The following is a 15,000-nucleotide window of genomic DNA, read 5'->3' on the forward strand; positions in this document are numbered from 1 at the left end:
ATTGTACATAATAGCAATAATTTGTCCGTCGAAGATGTTGATTATTTTGCAATAAAGAAAATGGAAATCGACAATAGCACAAAGCACATCATCTTGACGGCTTCGGTTTCGGCTTGTTGGCGTTACTCTCCCACAGGAAACTGGGGCTAATGTGTCGCTGAAGTACATGATTGATTTGCACCCAACAATGGGAGGACCCATCGGTGGATGGATTCGCAAAGTTCGACGAGTGGGCAGATAAGCTTAGCCTAATCGCTTAAGAACCGGTGTCAGTGTGGTCCGGATGCTATTGTTCGCCCAACTATTAAGCAGCTCCGAAGGGTGCAGGGCAGCACGAGTTAGAAGACAACGCGGGAAATTCGATGGCGGTGATAAGTTGCCGGGCTCGGGGAAAAGAAAGAAAAAGGTTATTTGTTTCAGCGGACCACCATTACAATGGCCATAATCGGGAAGCTTATCGATGGTGTGAGCACCCCAGTTTGAGGACATTCGCGAATTGGGAACAGCTGCCGGTACCGGTTAAGGCTTAACCACGTGCTGGTGACGATTGGAATGGATTCGACTGGCAAGGGGAAGTTTGTTCACCTCATGCTGAAGAGTGAAATTAATGCATTCAAGTACGACCAGGTGGGGTTGCCCAACACATGTTTGAATCGCAAAACAATTCCGAGATGGACAACATTGTTACGCCCTCGGTACAGAATCGGTATGACGTAAATTGAAGACCTCCACACAATCACTGACATCTGTGGAAGAACACAAACACCGTATCAATGGGATGTCGTTATCAGCGCGGCGAGTGTGAATTCGAAGCCCTTTTCGACTTGGTGCTGCCTTTTTGCGGGGAGTTACTCAAGTGTTTGGTTAATGAATTTGAATGATGATAACCTTGTTCGGGATTAAAATTTGATTCCAAAGGTTAGCTACTCCGTTGCATTAGGGTGGGCTAGAGAAATGATCTCGAGTAGAGTTGGGTCGCATGACCAAAACCTGTCAAGTTGCGATCAGTTCTTTTAGGTGAGCGAACGAACTTTGTTCGTCACATTATGTTACTGCGGTTCGCGATGATTCCCGACGTTGAACCTTGCTGTATAAGGTCGGTTGAGTTATGCTTTCAATGTAAAAGTAATTAAGCGAAGCTTTACAGCTAGAAGGATGCACGTTGAACGGCTTGTACTGCAAGCTGATCGGCTTGTAACGCACGCGTAACGGTTGCGTGTAACGGTTGAACAGCTTGTAACGTAGATTGAACGACCCGTAACGCAGGTAGGTGAGCAACCTGGAACTGGTGAGCAGAGAAATATACTATCGAAATAAAGGATGTAAGACACATTGTTTTAATGAGAGACGAAAGAACTAAAGAGCTGTACCGTTCGTTCAGTTCTTTTCAACGAACGAAGCCGTTTGCGCAAATTCTATACCAACTTTCCCAACTCTAATCTCGAGTCCTCGTTCTAATTCGTCTATACATCTGCTGATAAACGTCACAATGTTCGTCTGCTTTTGTTTTGCCGATACATTCTGTAATTCTTCATCTCAGCTGATTTGTCGTAGAAGTGGAACACATCTTCCCCACAGTTCCGCCGCTTTGTGCAGGACAGCTGAAAGATAACCACAACCGAATGCCCTCTCGACGAGACCCCGAGGGCACTCGCTGCGGTTGTGATAAGTACTTTGTAGGTGCAAGTGTACCGATTGCTGTTACAATAATGGGTCAGCCGCTCCGCCCCGAAGCCAATGTTTGCTAAAAACGATACGCTCTTATCAACGCGCACCGCTATGTGTTGCGGCCAAGGGTCAGCATAATCGTCCATTCTGGCCGTTCCATACCGATGGGAACACTGCACGCTGGCTGTTTCCTGCTTTCGGCACTATCGTTCAATGTCAATTGTGGAGTTTTCTTTGATGGTTTCGGGAAGAGCACATGCAAAGATCGGTCTGGTCAAGGTGTTGGCCGTCCGGTGGTGAAGGTTGTCTGCAAAAGCTACCCAGTGTTCCTTTGCTGGGTTTTACGTGAATGCAGTGCAGAAGGGAATGGTGAATAGCGTGTGAAAGAAGGAAAAATGAAATCCTCTCACGCACACGCGTTCGCACAAAACCGCTTGTTGATGCACACCGGACAAGGTTGCGCACGAGTATGGAAATAAATCGTGCACTATGTGTAAAAATGAAACCGGAATCGCATATAAAAAGCAAAACTGTAAAACACTAAAACGTATCTAAAGAGCGCATCGTTTCAAGGAGGCTATTTAGAATACTGAACTGCACTGGAATAATTTCATGGTAAAACATTTTTAAAGTTTTGAGTTAATCATTTATCTTATCTTTATCAAACACAACCAAATTTAATTGATTTGTGCATGCCTTATTAATAAAATAATTATTTTTAAACAATTTTTCCTACCCAACAGTAGCGTGATAAGGATGTTGCTAACATAACCTTCCCAAATGGAAACCTTCTAAACCGACCAGCAACTGTTTAACCATCCACCGGTACGGTCACGTCCCATCATGCGAATGCCGCCACCGATGCCCATCGAGCTTTGTTGCGCTTCGCGGATCAGCTGAGCCGCTTAGTATTCTCCGAGAGGCGAGCGAACGCGGATGCGTGCACTGCTCAACCGTTTCGAAAGCTGCCGCAGTGTGCATTACCAACCAGCTTATCTCGCATAACAAAACTTCGACTTCGGTCGTACGGTCGGTCGGTCGTTGTTCCGTGGCGGTGTTTAGGTGCAGCTGCACCAAGCGATCGGGGTGAAGCCACCGACCTAGCCCTCGTGAGCGCAACAAAGCGCGGGGCTGCCGAGGAACGCCGTGTGTGTTGTTGTGATACGGATTCCGTTTTGTTTGATTTTGGGTAACTGCAGGCGGTGACGGGGGTTGAGAAAAAGAAACGTCGCCTATCGACCACCGGTGGGTGGTGAGGAGGCTTTTCTTTGTTGGTCAACGGTCGTCCCGGTATCGAGCGTGGTTGGCAGAATAAAAGTGCACGCGATACAACTACACTGCAACGTAAACCGCGATGCGTTTCGCGCTGTGCTTTATTATTTGGTGAAGTTTTTTTTTTTAAATTATTGCCCCTGGCGTGAGAGTGCCCGATGTAAATGTGCGCAGGGTTCGTTGTAATGGTGCAGTTCGGTATCAAGAGCTACCAGTTGGATGATCCCACTGTCACCGGAAGCTCGATTTCGATTTCGTGTGCGGTGTGAGCAAACGCGAGTGATGTACCCGTTTGTGTGGTGTCTTGCAGAACGTATTTTTAGCAGAAATTGCCACCGTTCCCATTGGCAACATGTGTGCCTGGCATGAGCGTTCCTGAGCGCAGAGGCTGAGCTGGGTGTGAAGAACGCGATTGCGATTGGTGTCCCCGTAGATACTAGCTATTAGAAGCTCATCCAAGAAGGTGTTAAAGAAACAGCAAGTGATCTTATTGTTGGCCACAAACATCGCCCAAAATGGCCGACGAATCGTATGAAATGAGCACCCCGGAGGATGCCGTTGGTGCGTCCTCCACCGGTGTCGGTAGTCGCCGGATCGGTGCAGTGAAGCTGGAACCGCTGCATATACCAGCGGTTCCTGCCGTGGAACAGGAGATTGCCGCACCGTCGCTGATTGCGGCACGGCTCTTCAAACCGGTCACCGTCAGCTTCAAGAACCTGTCGTACTCGGTACGCAATGGAATATTTCGCAAAGGTAAGATACTCCTCGGGTGCACCAGGTGCTGCCATCTTATCACCTATTGCGGGGACGGATTCATCGCGTTTTTCGGGGCCCGATAGCGCGCGAGTAGTGTCACAGCTGTTGTACAACATCGGTACAAACAATTCTGCTGCTAACAGCTTGTGTTTCGCCGTGTGTACAGTATTTTCTGACTTTTGTTTTTTTGTTTTATGTGGAGCAGTTTGGCGCGATTGATAAGATGAGTGGCTGACAGCTTTACTTATCGGCAGTGGGCCTGACAGCGCCGCAGGTGACGGATCGGAACCGTTCGTTTCGATTTTAATTCACCACTGATCGTCTTATCCAAGGCCTCGCGATGAGTGGCTTGGCGGACGTCCAAGTGCCTTACAGTTGGCAAACACGAACCGGCAGCTGGCAAGGTGTGCGAGATGAAGCGAAAGTTCCAACCAAAGGGGGGGGGGGGGGGGAAGAAATTTGTGGCTTAGTAACATGCACATTTGGCCGGGGAGGAAAACGAAAAGGAAAGTGACGGTGGTGGCACGTGTTTTAATGTCTGGTTTAATGATGTTGTCGAAAGTACAGCTTCTGTGGACAGGTCTTCTAGCTTCAAAGTAGTTCGGGTTTGAATTTTCCTCAAATGGAGAAAATAGTAGCAACTAATGGGGTAGATCATCCCAAAAGTTAGAAAGCTTAAGCTTTAAGCCTGTATCTGTCAAATAATCCAGGTACCGGGCTGTATCATTCTGTACAGATTCGTAAAGGACATAGCATTTTGACATAAAGAATGACACAAGGGATCATTTTTGTGAAACTAAAATTTGAGAAAAATCTATTTAAGTTTAGCAATTTGATTTTAATTTCAATGTATTTGAAATAATATACAAGTCTGATTATTAAAATAATCCTTTTTCAGTTCTTTTCGTTGAAAAAAATGTGTTTACCTTTTTCGCACACGGGAAACTTAGCCTAACCTGGCTCAGACCAGCTAGCAAAATTCTTTGTTTTGACATTTGTCGAGTTTGGGTTTTGGGTACTTGGGTACTTTCATTGAGAAACCAATCTAATCCTTCTTTCCTAGGCTTAACTTGGCTTGCCATTTGTATGGCGAGCTGTAAGCGGATAAGCCTGGAAACGTCAAAACGCATACAAAAAAACTGGCTTAGACCGTGATCTACCCCAATACTGGGTGATTCTGAGTAAATGAAACTGAATCTCTATTTCAAAGATTTATTCAATTCTTTTAAACTTCATGAGCTTCATTCCAGATTTATGACCTCCACTCCTTATGAGCTTGAGGAGATGAATCTTTTGAGGGTTGACTTCTGATTCAAAAGGGATGATTCTTCTCAAAAAAAAAAAATTATTAATCACAACACTAGTCACAACAATTTTGATCACTTTGACGTTTTGCGACATCAAAATCCCGCTGTGCCCATTCCAACCACATCTGCCCGTTGTTCGCGCTTAAGCAGTACGCTCAAGAGTGATTCGCTTATCACGCAACATATGTGTGTGTGTGTGTGTGTGTCTTTTACACTAAAAGGAAAAACCAAACATGCGGGTAGCAAAATTATCGTCAACATGTGTCCATTCCACACCAACCGGGGGCGGAGGAATTATTTTTAACCAAAAACAAACCCGAACGTAAAACGATCCATTTTGGCATACGCCAGATCGCAACGAGGAAGCGTTAGTTGGACCCGCCACGGTTGGAAATTGCTGTGGTTTAATGAGGGTGGCGTTTTTTTTTTCTCTCTCGGGCGTGTAATATTGCACTTTCGATTAATTTTCCCTTTTTATTTGCACGGAACACATTTGTACGACTGTGTGGATCATTCACCATTCGAAGGTGTTGGATGAAACCGACCACAACAAAGCAGTGCCAAGACAGAACCGATCAAGGTAATAGGCGCCGGTCAATGTCGTACCGTGTGTGGATGGCCCCCGGGGTTCTTCTTTCTGCAAACAGGGTGTCGTTAGTCGATCGAAGGTTTCCATACTAAATGGATGCTAATGAATGTCCGATTCATTCGCCGATTCGGGCCCGCAATGTGTTAAAACAAAACCCATGCAGCAATATCTACGTTACGGTGGGAGAGGTATAAAGTACGAGCACAAGAGGGAACGGTTCGAATCATCCGAACCAGCCGAAATGTTTGCTCCTTCCCCTGTTAATGTGCCTTCATTCACGGGCGGTGGCGTTGTCAAGTGGGTTTTGGCAGGTTCGAAATGTCTGCTTTTCTTCCGCTCATCCGCTTCATCTATGCCTACTCGGCCAGGCTAGTTCGGTACCGCGCTACCGATCTTCTGCTCTGTGTTACCGGGCTCCGTTCGCCTTCGCGATTATGCTTTTCGCAGATGATTCTTCCCACTTTCTGTGCGTACGGTGTATGATTTTGGGGTCGTTTTTTTTTATGAGACCATTTTTTTTTTAAATTCATGAGGCACGACCGAAACGAAGCGTCTCATGAATCTTCTTCGTCACGGTGCTTTCTTCGTGGTGTTTGAAGAAGAACATACGCAGCCGCTCGTTACCAGATTCAGCCGTTTTGAATGAAAAGATCACGCACACGAGCTGGTCGGTAATTTGCGGGACGGTTGGCGATGAAGGTTTGAATTTGAAATTTACAGAATTGATTACTCAAGTGTCACTGTTCTATGTTCAAAAACTAAAAACAAAAATGATTGTATCGCTTAGAATTCTATAAATTAATTTAATTTAATAATTTAACTAACATTCACTACCAAGCGATTTAAGCGTTTTTCATTAATGATCATTTAACGCAAAATAATCGAAGATCGGGACTATCTTTGAATAAGTTTATTGAGTTCATACTACGGAAAAGATATGTAAATCCGATGCATAAACTATTAACCAAAAGGTGAAAGAGATGAAAATTAAGCGTTCCAGCCAAAATGACTGATCTGGTAGTTCTAGTGTTAATTTCTGTCTAATTTCATTCACCCCTGTCAGAGCCAGTTAGGCTGCGATATTTCCATAAAGAAATAATATATTGATAAACGAAGAGATGACTTCTCATTTAGATGGTTTCAGACACCATATTAGGAGCTTATTATAAGTATTTATGTGAAGAATTTTACTTCAGAATTGGTTGTAGTTTACTTTCTATTTCGTAAAATATACAAATCAATTCCCAAAGTAAAATGTACAAGCAAACGAGTATCTGAATGTAAGCGCCATCTTGGCGGTATCTATTTTGGCGGTTAGTTTGAATTCAGCAGTTCCAAGCCTCCACTTGCCACGCACGCTCCAGTCGTGCGCGTCGAGTTCCAGCCTGCTTTAATATTATGTCATCTGTGTGTGCTAAGCAAAGCGCACACACACAGAACGCACGGTCGGCGCGTTCTTCCAATCATTGCACGATCACCATCGATCGCCACATCGCATCGAACCCAATTTGTATGGAGCGCGTGGTTGGCGCGAGTGTTTTTGTGTGTCGGGGACGCGGCCCCGTCTCCACCGCTTCTATTCGGGATTTTGCACGGGTTGAACGAACTTCAGATAACCTTCGCTGCGAGATTATTTTCGACCGCGTGTGTACTGTTGCTTGCTGATCCGTTGCTACGCCGGGACGCGTGTATCGGCAGAAAACATGTCTGCCATCCCGAACGGGTGTGGCAGTGTGCGTGACAACGGCACGCCGCACGCGCTCATCTCACGCGCCCACAGACTAACGTTGGAGAATGCTGCAAATTGATCTATGTTTACATTTTTTTGTTGCGTTTTTTTCTTTTACTGCTCCCCGGTCCCGTTTGCTCGCCTTTGTCAGCGTGTCTTTGGCCTGAAATCGTTGACGCGCTCGTCGGAAACCGCGTGCCCTTGTGCGAGATGCATTCGCCTATGCAGATTCACGCGTGGCCCGAACCGGTCCCAACCGGTTCCGTTGGAGATCGCGATCGGAGCGAGACAAAGTTCAGAACTGGAGCGCCACAAGCGCTGGACGATGTCGGATCGAGCGAAACAAAGGGGTCCGCGCACTGTCAGCGGATTGGGTGCGGCTTCTGATCGACGACGATTACGATGCAACGCGCCCGGACACCCATACTGATGCACTGTGCACACTTTGAGCGCAAATGCCAAAGGCAGCACCAGCTGCACAATGGTGATACCGCGTCCTTAGCCGGTATCTACCACAATATCAACGTGACCCGCAGGAGTTTGAGTTGATTTCGACGCACAAGTGTCCTCTCCGGATCTTCCGGCATCTTGCCTTTTGTTTCGAGCGTTGTCGTCAACCGTCGAGAAGATTCGCGCCACGCGTAATCATACTTGCAGTTTGTCAGCTTTGACCCCGTTCCAGACATCTTCCTGCCGCGCCTTATAAATAAACACTCAACGGCTAGAACGAATCACATAAAAGACAAAGGCCTTCGCGCGGAGCGTGTGCCATGATGGTCGTGCGTATTTCGTTGCTACGTATCATCCCGTCGGCAAGTGGGCCGTTGTTGATCTTACCATGTACAGTGTGTGCTATCGCTATAAATACAATGGATTCAGTCATCTTTTAAACGATTCTCTCATGTGTGTTATGACTGCTCGAAGTTGCTGTAAAAGCATTAATGCGTCTATCAATAAAGACTAGAATAACACACTGACAGACGACGGTGAGCTACTTTCAAGAAACTTCAACAGAGTATTGCGCTTGTAGCAATCCATAATTCCATCCATAAAATATTGATAAATACTGATATAAAGTCAAGACAAGATTAAATGGTTTAAAGCGTGTCTGACATACAATTGCTTCACGGTTGGAACACGTTGAAACATAACAAGGTATTGTTTGCAATGTCTTTGATCGTTGCAATTTTTTCCGAAAGTTGGAATAAATGGCATCTTCCTTAAAGGAACACGCGAAAAGAGCGAACAGAGTTGGTGTAAGCATCTGTAAAATCGTCTCAGCACAAGGTGTTTACGCAGCCTCAATGTTCCCTGTTCGTCACCGCAAAGAACAAAGTTGATGTCCTGAATGTTTAAAGTTACAAAATCCTTCAAAGTTTGTAAAGAAATTCATTATTTGATAAGTGATCTTGGTCAGGCGTTCCAAAAAGAGTAGGGCTCACATACACCTGAAGGAAAGTCGCAATACAAGGGCCTTTCGATGTTCGGGCCTGGTCTAGTTCGTTACGTTTCACTATTCAAGGTTTTCCTAGAGTAGTATAAAGCCAACGGGATTACTTTTGTGCCTAAGAACAAGAACATTCCCAACGCACGGGAACTAAGGTCCATCGAGAAATACCGGGCTATAATGAAGGCAGACCCTATAGAAACATCTAAAGGAGGTCAAACCTTAAGCAGACATGAAAAACGGTTTAACATGGTTTAAGTACAAAACAACTGCAGTGAGATGTTGTAAAGTACCCGAGGAGTGAGGTTGTAGTCGAATGAAATGAATGTGCAAAAAGCTTAATTAAGGGCTATTTTTTATTGCTTGAAAGTTCGAATAAGATCGATCGATCAGTTAGTTGATTTTCTACAGCGTTTCAACCGTGATGCAATTTAATGTGGGACACCCTTCAATTATTGGAACTTTTTTTTTGTAGAAATTGGATTTTTGCAAATATGTTTCAGTAAAATATTTAGAAATAAATTAAATAAATACATCAACAGGGTCGAAAACGTTGGAGTTTTGTGTTTTATACATTTTAATTATTAATAAACTAATTAAAAAATGGTAGCAATGTGACTAACAGAAGTCGACAGAAATATTTAATACCATCAATCTATAAACCTCTTTTCGCTTAAATCATAACACACAATGGTCGCAATTTGGAAGATAATACAATTTAAAAAAAAAACGCCTTCATATTCTTGTAATTAAATTAGCAATACTACAACTATGCCACGCACTGTAGGTGCGGTCGCTACGTTCGCACTTGGACGTTCCTTTACTTATCAATGCTCTGCGCCTTTTCTCAATGTAACACCAGTCTACCCCGAGTGAATTTACCCCTCAAACACACACACACACACACACATAGAGTTGATAATCAAAAACAACCGAGTTCAAGCCTTTCCGGTGTGCGAGGTGCGAGGTGGGAAGGGATTGTTTGACTTCCTCACTTGGTAGGTTTTCTTAGTCACAGAGTGGATTAAGTGGATATGTTTTCTTTCCTCGATTCAGCGCGATATGTTTGCGGACTTGAGGTTTGATCGCTTGTTAGTGGCAAACGGTTTTTCAATTCGATGAGTCCCGATAAGCACTACCGTCACATTAGTTTTGCTTATTTGCTATGCGGCGGTTAGAAAGCTACAGATTCTATCCCCAAATTTATTTTTCAGACACTCGGTAGACTCGTTAGACACTCCCTTGACTGCTTCCCGAGCTGATCGCAAAAACCCACTGCACCACAGTGTGCAACATCGATGCCTAAACGGGCCGGATGGGATCGCGACAGTATCGCTCGCTGCGCAATGAAGCGCGTCGAAACGAACGCTTCGGGTTGCATTTTAAATAAAATATTTTGCATTTCTGCGCGAACATGAGCACGCGCAACGGGTTTGCAACTGCGTTGCGATCGGAGATTTCGATGCGATTACGTACAAGGCGCATTGTAAATATATTTTGCGAATATAGGTTACCACTTCGAATCGTGCGGCGAGAATTGCACACTTGTTTCGATTTTGTGTTTGTTTCTTCGGCAATGATTATCAAAAAAAAAATGCATTAAACCAACAAAAAATGCATGTTTCGAGATTATATTTAGCACACCTCAACGCGATTTAAACTCAATTCTCACCCCTAATTGTTTACGAATGGATATCGCACAAATGGCAGAACAAAATAACGACGCACACAGGCATCGGTTGCCCTGGGTTTTCGAACGAAAGGCAACCGTTGCGTGCTTAATGCTTACCGAATTGCGTTAGGTTAGGTATTTAGGTGGATACGTTCGTCACGGGTGGAAAATGTATTAACATTCAATGACGCTCCAAACCCGCGGGAACACGTCGGCGCGCGAGTGTGAAATGTTTTGAAGGTCAGCAAATCGACAAAGCTCAGTGAAATTGGGTTACGTTCGAACGCTGCGCGACATCTGACAGGTGGCAGATTACAACCCTTTTGGTAGTGTTCCATTGTCCGATCGACCAGTAATGTCCCGGGCAAGGTGAATTTCGATGCTACCTTTTCGTACGCAAATATATTCACCCGGCGTGGCGTGATACGGAGCGACACATTGCGGACAGGACACGTTCCCAGGCCCGCTGCAGCGTATGATAATCTTTGCGCGAGTTAGCGGGTTGACTTGTTTGGCTGGGAAGATGGAGTGGAATCTTCTCGCTGGATCCCACACCGGCACAACCATTTGCCGTAGGCCAGTAGCGGGGTTCGATTGTTTTAATTGAGCTCAATTGGTGGATCACGAGGATCACGAGGTTAGACGGTGGCGATGATGCAGATGATGAGGATGCCTTTGCAAATCATAACTTTTAGCGTCGGTCTAGAATTTACGGCTACTTGGATCCTTCCGTTGGGTCCAACCGGTTGGGTTGAGATGCACTTTGAGAGAACACCCTCCATTCCACCCGTCGTCCAATGTACAATGTTGTGCTGGATGTGCTGAAACCGGTTCCGACACGCAACGTTTAGATTTAGAAGAGATACAGAAAAAAAACTCACTGAACGGAAACCTGAGTTATTGATCGGAGTTTCACCGCTCCGCGGCACGTTCGGTTGCCAGTTGGAAATCTGAGTAGAACCGAAGCTCAATCTCTAGCCTGAAAACCTGTTTTTTTTTTATGTACGCTCACCACTCACCAGAGTGAGATGTCCCGCTGGAACTGGCTCTGGATAGTCCGGGGGCCAGCGGTAACATTATCCCGCGAGGGCAATTCTAAAACGCCAAGCAGCTGATCCAGGGTGTGGAATAATCTCCACGGGATGAGACTTCGAAATGCTGGCCTAGTTATTGCACTGGCAAACCCGTTGACTTGACAGGGGGGTTGCGAACGCTAAACCGGTTCCACTGCTGGTTTGGTGATTGTCTCCGGGCGCTTGGGATACTCTCCGGGCAACGAGCGGGTGCAATCTCAACAGGGCAACAGTAGCACGTTCAAGAGGATGGAGAGATGCGCCACAGGTCAGTTCAGCGCTCAGCAAACAGTCCTTTGTTGCGTTGATATTTCCCGTGCGGGCATATTCTAGACAAGGCGTAGAACACACACCTTAATTATCGGCAAATGCACGTTACGTACATCATACGCTTCTTCCAAACTTGGCTGAGAAATTGTTAGTTTTTTAATGAGAATGGCTTGTCGTTGATCAATCGATAAGCGCACATTGTTTCGAGTCGAGTTTTAAGCGAAAGAAAGACGCACATTCAACGTCTCATCCATTTTCCCACCTTTTTCGGATAGTTCTTCCAAGTCATCTGTTAACCTTGAACATCTTAGGCGAGACTTTCTTCAACTATTATTAAATCCATGTTTTAATGCCCACAATGACGCAACGATTAAATGAGCTCTCTTCCTGTTTCATGTTTTTTTTTGTTTGTGGAGCTGTTGTTTCGACATCGAACACTATCAATCGCCAACACCGCACATCGTACAGTTAAGCGTTTACACCGTCATTCACACACCTGATGCCATAGTGTCTTATCTGCCGTAATCTATCTATCTTCGCAGGTCGGGACATACTGAAAGATATCAGCGGTGAGTTCCGGGCCGGGGAGCTAACCGCCATCATGGGACCGTCCGGTGCGGGCAAAAGCACCCTGCTGGATATTTTGGCGGGCTTTACGTAAGTGTGACTCTCTGTGTGTGTGTGTTTTATTTGCATTAAATAGCAGGAACGGGTGCTTCGACAACGTTTAATGTCGTTTCCACAATATCCAGTATATGGTAAGGGTGATTGCATCAATGCCGTGTACAAGTGTTGCCCTTCCCTGTCCTCACTCACGTTGCTACAGTAAACATATCATCTTTGCAATAATAAACGAAGCAGCTCAGCGAGACAATTCAACCAAGCAGAAAGGTTATCCATCAACGACTCTCCTTTCGCTTTATGTGTGCAAAAAATACTAAAGATCAGTAGAGGAGTCACCCTAGATCAATTCTCAACAGAAGGCTTTAGTAGACGCAGCAGGAAGTAAATAAGTGCCACCAGTACAATCGATGGATCACGTTGGACGTTGGGTTTCTGCTAACACACAAAGAAGCATAAAAAGCTGGTACTTTGCAACCCACATTGCGCTATTGTTAGTCAGTGCGCGTTTACGCCGGTAGACGAAGCTCGCCTAATCTGCGGGCAGCTAAAAGTGTGGAGGAGTGGAAAAAATGGGCAACCAACAGCAGCAAAATGGTCATTAGTGATGATCGATGAACCGGAGTTGATTGACACTTGAAACGGTGGCTAATCGGACACGCAGCAGTATTGCACTCCTGGACGGTACTTGGGTCCTCGTTCGACAATCCCCAACGTTGGAGTGCATCGCGATATGGAACCTTAGCTGGAATTAAACATTTGAGTCGCGGTCGGATATACCGCAACGCTAGACTCTTTGTATGTAAAGGTCGTGGAACAAAGGAGATCGCTGCCAGCTGCCAGTTGCTGTTTGCCGCATGTCCGATGAGTCACCCGTGCGTGAGCGCTGGAACAACATGGCACCCATGGCAGCCAACGCAATGGGCTAGGGTCGGTGATTTCCTTGTGTACTTGGCGTGGCGTCATAAACGAACGACTTTTGGGACGTGAAGTCGAGCATTTCGTCGGTGTTTGAGAAGGGTATCACCGCGGCACCGTCCACATATTGGGTGTTTACCGACTTATGCTTATCGTTACCACATACTCTTCAACCTCCCAACTCCACCCGGGCAAACATTCCGACAACATCATAATCACCGCGGGAGTAATGTTGACTCGAGCCTCTCAGCCAATAATGTGTTTCTTATGTTTTGTTTTTTTTTTCTCTTAATTTTCCCCCCCCCCCCCCCGAATACTTCAGTGAGGGTGGTTTCACCGGTGACATTCTTGTCAACAAGCAGGTGCGAGATTTGAAACGGTTTCGACGGCTTTCCGCCTACATCATGCAGGACCATGATCTGCAGCCACATTTGACCGTGCTGGAGGCGATGCACTTTTCCGCCAATCTCAAAATCGGTGCGGAACTCAGCCCAGCCAGCAAGAAGATTCGCGTAAGTAATGCGGAAGAACGCTTTTGAACCGTTCCTCGGGATGGTTTGAGCGCAACGTGTGTCCGGTGTTAATTTTTTGTGTTTTTCAGATGAATGAAATTCTCCGTGCCATCGGGCTGTACGACGCGAAGAAAACGCGCACGGGAAAGTTGTCCGGAGGTCAGAAAAAGCGTCTGGCCATTGCGCTGGAAATTGTGAACAATCCGCCGGTAATGTTTTTCGACGAGCCGACGAGCGGCTTGGACAGCTCCACCTCGACACAGTGCGTGGCACTGTTGAAGCAGCTGGCCCGCGAAGGCCGCACGATCATCTGCACGATCCATCAACCGTCCGCGTTGCTGTTCAACATGTTCGACCATCTGTACGCGGTCGCAGAAGGGGAATGCATCTACACCGGCGGCACTGGTAACATTGTGTCGTTCCTGAAAGAGCTCGACATCGTCTGCCCGGAACATTACAATCCCTCCGATTACTGTAAGTGTAACAAAGTTGACCGTGCGATGGGGGTTTCGAGTTGGAAGTGCAAACAGAAATGTGTCTTGTTCTTAAACGGGTCAATCACACCCCAGAACAAAATGTGCTTCATTTTGTTCTTCGCTATATCGTTACCCCTGTTTATCCTTTAGTAGTAATAGTAATTTTGAGTCACCACACTCGATGGGACCCTCTTCAATTTCGTCACGCTGAGGTTGCTAAATAGCTAAACTTTAGTGATAGCTGCCCAATATTACAGACCAGATAATGCTCGCATGCTCTGGAACGTTCAAGGTAGAATCGAAAGATAAGCGAGTTATTGATAGTCGAACGTTACTAGCAGAATGTAGGCATGATTTTTTGGATAGTCATTTCCGATGCCCAAGGTAGCTTGAGCAAGGGTAGATAGTTATGAAACAAAACCTTGAGGAATGGTTTAATTTTTGTTATCTAACACTATTTTTTACCAAATGATTTGTTGTGATGATGGTGTTGATTCCATCATTTACAATTATTTCAAGTTTAAAAATTTCCAGATTATTTATTTTAGCTATTACAATTCATTTGGAACATTATTTTTACTGGCCGTTGAAAATCTAACACATTAAAAGCTCCGAAAGCTTCGCGGAGGAAACTTCCACGTTTCTAACGCTTAGGTAGCACTGAACTAATACTTTTTTTTAATTTACCAT

The 15,000-nt window shown here is 45.5% G+C and overlaps 1 protein-coding gene across 1 annotated transcript in view; it reads left to right on the plus strand.

Moving 5' to 3' along the window:
• The window catches only part of LOC128710976 (ABC transporter G family member 2-like), a 30,052-nt gene that overhangs the window by 13,505 nt on the left and 1,547 nt on the right, over positions 1-15,000 (plus strand). The window contains exons 10-13 of the mRNA XM_053805841.1: positions 3,482-3,693; positions 12,326-12,440; positions 13,645-13,834; positions 13,924-14,308. Of these exons, the coding sequence (XP_053661816.1) occupies positions 3,482-3,693; positions 12,326-12,440; positions 13,645-13,834; positions 13,924-14,308 (902 nt within the window). The remainder of the gene's footprint in view (positions 1-3,481; positions 3,694-12,325; positions 12,441-13,644; positions 13,835-13,923; positions 14,309-15,000) is intronic.

Source organism: Anopheles marshallii, chromosome 3 (genome assembly GCF_943734725.1).
Source record: "Anopheles marshallii chromosome 3, idAnoMarsDA_429_01, whole genome shotgun sequence".
In the NCBI taxonomy this organism is placed as follows: domain Eukaryota; kingdom Metazoa; phylum Arthropoda; class Insecta; order Diptera; family Culicidae; genus Anopheles; species Anopheles marshallii.